Raw genomic sequence first — 2,458 nt, forward strand, 5'->3', positions numbered from 1 at the left:
CGGTATATATGTTCTAGTGATGTGACGTAGTCACACCTCCGGTAGATCTGTTCTAGTGACGTGACGTAGTCACACCTCTGGTAGATCTGTTCTAGTGACGTGACGTAGTCACACCTCCGGTAGATGTGTTCTAGTGATGTCACGTAGTCACACCTCCGGTAGATGTGTTCTAGTGATGTCACGTAGTCACACCTCCGGTAGATGTGTTCTAGTGACGTCACGTAGACACACCTCCGGTAGATGTGTTCTAGTGACGTGACGTAGTCACACCTCCGGTAGGTCTGTTCTAGTGACGTGACGTAGTCACACCTCCGGTAGATGTGTTCTAGTGACGTCACATAGTCACACCTCCGGTAGATGTGTTCTAGTGACGTCATGTAGACACACCTCCGGTAGATGTGTTCTAGTGACGTCACGTAGACACACCTCCGGTAGATGTGTTCTAGTGATGTCACGTAGTCACACCTCCGGTAGATGTGTTCTAGTGATGTCACGTAGTTCTGTTCCAGTTCACTGTGTTCTAGTGGATGATGTATTTCCTGTGTGTGCAGGTGGTTGCCATGGCGAAGCAGCACGGGGTTCTGGCATCAGAGACCTCCAGCTGCTCCGGCTCCTCCGCCGCTGCCTCCCCCCCACCGCCGCGGGGCGGCATCGTCACCGTGGACGCCCACGCCCCCCACCACCCTGTGGTCCAGGCCCCTCCTAAGGCCCCGCCCCCTCCGCAGGCCCCGCCCCTGGCCGGGCCCGAGGGCCCGTGGGCGCCCGACGGCGGCGACCCGCGGGACGCCTACGACCTGAACAGCCTGACCCGCGGCGACTCGGCGGCGCACGGCAGCAGCTTTCGGCCGCACCGCTCCGCCTCCCCGCGGGGGGGCGGCGGGGGGGCGGGGGGGCATGGCGAGGGGGGTGCGGGGGGGGAGGCCCAGCGCCGAGAGATTGCCATGAGACGCAAGACTGCGCTGGTCCTGCTGGACCGGGAGCTGCGGGCGCAGGACCACGAGAACCTCTACCTGCAGGGACGCAGGTTCAAGGACTAGTCTCAGGACCTTTCAAAATAAAAGCCCTGGGGGAAAGTGACAGCAGTCCTTTCAACGGGATGGGGGGGGGAGGTTGGGGGGGTCCGGATTGGGGGGGGGGGGGCGCGTACCTCCTGCTGAGATTCTGATGCTATAAATATATTAAAATAATTACCATGAATAAATAATAATAAAAACTATAATTTATAGGCCTAATAATAACAAGAAGAAATAGGACTTACATTTAAGAACACACACACACACACGCAGTCAGACAGAGACACACACTCACACAGACACACATACAGAGACACACACTCACACAGAGACACACACACGCAGATTAATAAATAATAATAACAACAATAAATTTAAGAAAATAAAAAATATGTTAAATGTAAAATCAAACCAACATATTTTAATTAATTAAAGTTATATCTCTTCTTTTGTCCCCACCCCCCCCCGACCCCCGACCCCTGACCCCTGACCCCCGTCTCTGTGAGGTCATTGAGGGCGGAGTCTGGTCCCTGTGACGTCACTACTGCTCCTAGGGCGCCATTTTCTGTTAGCAGCCAATCGACTACCATTCATTACTAATGTCAACTAGCATGTTAGCTAGCAGTAATTAGCCTACGCTCGGGACTGTGATTGGTCCAGGAGCTGCTTCCGGTTTCCAGGCCCCGCCCCCTGACTCAGTGATTGGGCGACAGGATTCTCTGATTGTAAAAATTAACTGTTGCCTTTCTGTCGTGATGGTTGGTTGCTATAGTGATTCTCAGCATGCTGCTCTCTGATTGGTTGAGGCTGTCAGTGTGTGAAAGTGAATGTGTGTATTTATGAGATGAGATTACACACACACACACAGACACACACAAACTTAAACACACACACACACACACACACACACACACACACACACACGATTGGTGATATGAACCATTTCATTTCATTGAATTCTTAAGATCGTCTGTTGTCTTTTTGTTTTTGGAGAAAAGAAACGTCGAAAAACGTCAGAAATGTTGGAAAATACATAAAAAACACAAATAAAACCTGAAAATAACTTTCACAAAACACTGAAAAAGGCGTTGAAAATAGCGTCAGATTCCGGAAAAAAGTGTCCTGAATGTAAAGAACAAAATGGTTTAAAGCTGACTGTTGAACTCTTCTTCTCTTCCTGAATATTTGAATCTGTCTTGTGAATAAAAAGAAAACGGCTGCTGTAAAAAGAGTTGAACGCCGAGGACGGCGCTGCATGCTTCCTGCTCGTTACCATGACAAATTAAAAGTTATTCTTCATCAGAACATATTTCTTCAATTCTTCTTAACTCTGTTTAACATTACAGTTCACAGACAGAAGTTATAGAATAGAGCAGCATATCTCCACCAGACTCCATGTAAATAATCACTACTTTTAGCATGTATAGAGCAGCATATATCCACCA

The 2,458-nt window shown here is 49.5% G+C and overlaps 1 protein-coding gene across 1 annotated transcript in view; it reads right to left on the reverse strand.

Moving 5' to 3' along the window:
* Nucleotides 1-377, reverse strand: part of LOC117950754 (phospholipid phosphatase-related protein type 3-like) — a 3,026-nt gene extending 2,649 nt beyond the window's left edge. Inside the window, exon 1 of the mRNA XM_034882092.1 lies at nt 37-377. Within this exon, the coding sequence (XP_034737983.1) occupies nt 37-377 (341 nt within the window). The remainder of the gene's footprint in view (nt 1-36) is intronic.
* Between the last annotated feature and the right edge of the window lie 2,081 nt (nt 378-2,458).

The sequence above is a fragment of the Etheostoma cragini genome, chromosome 9 (assembly GCF_013103735.1).
Source record: "Etheostoma cragini isolate CJK2018 chromosome 9, CSU_Ecrag_1.0, whole genome shotgun sequence".
Classification (NCBI taxonomy): domain Eukaryota; kingdom Metazoa; phylum Chordata; class Actinopteri; order Perciformes; family Percidae; genus Etheostoma; species Etheostoma cragini.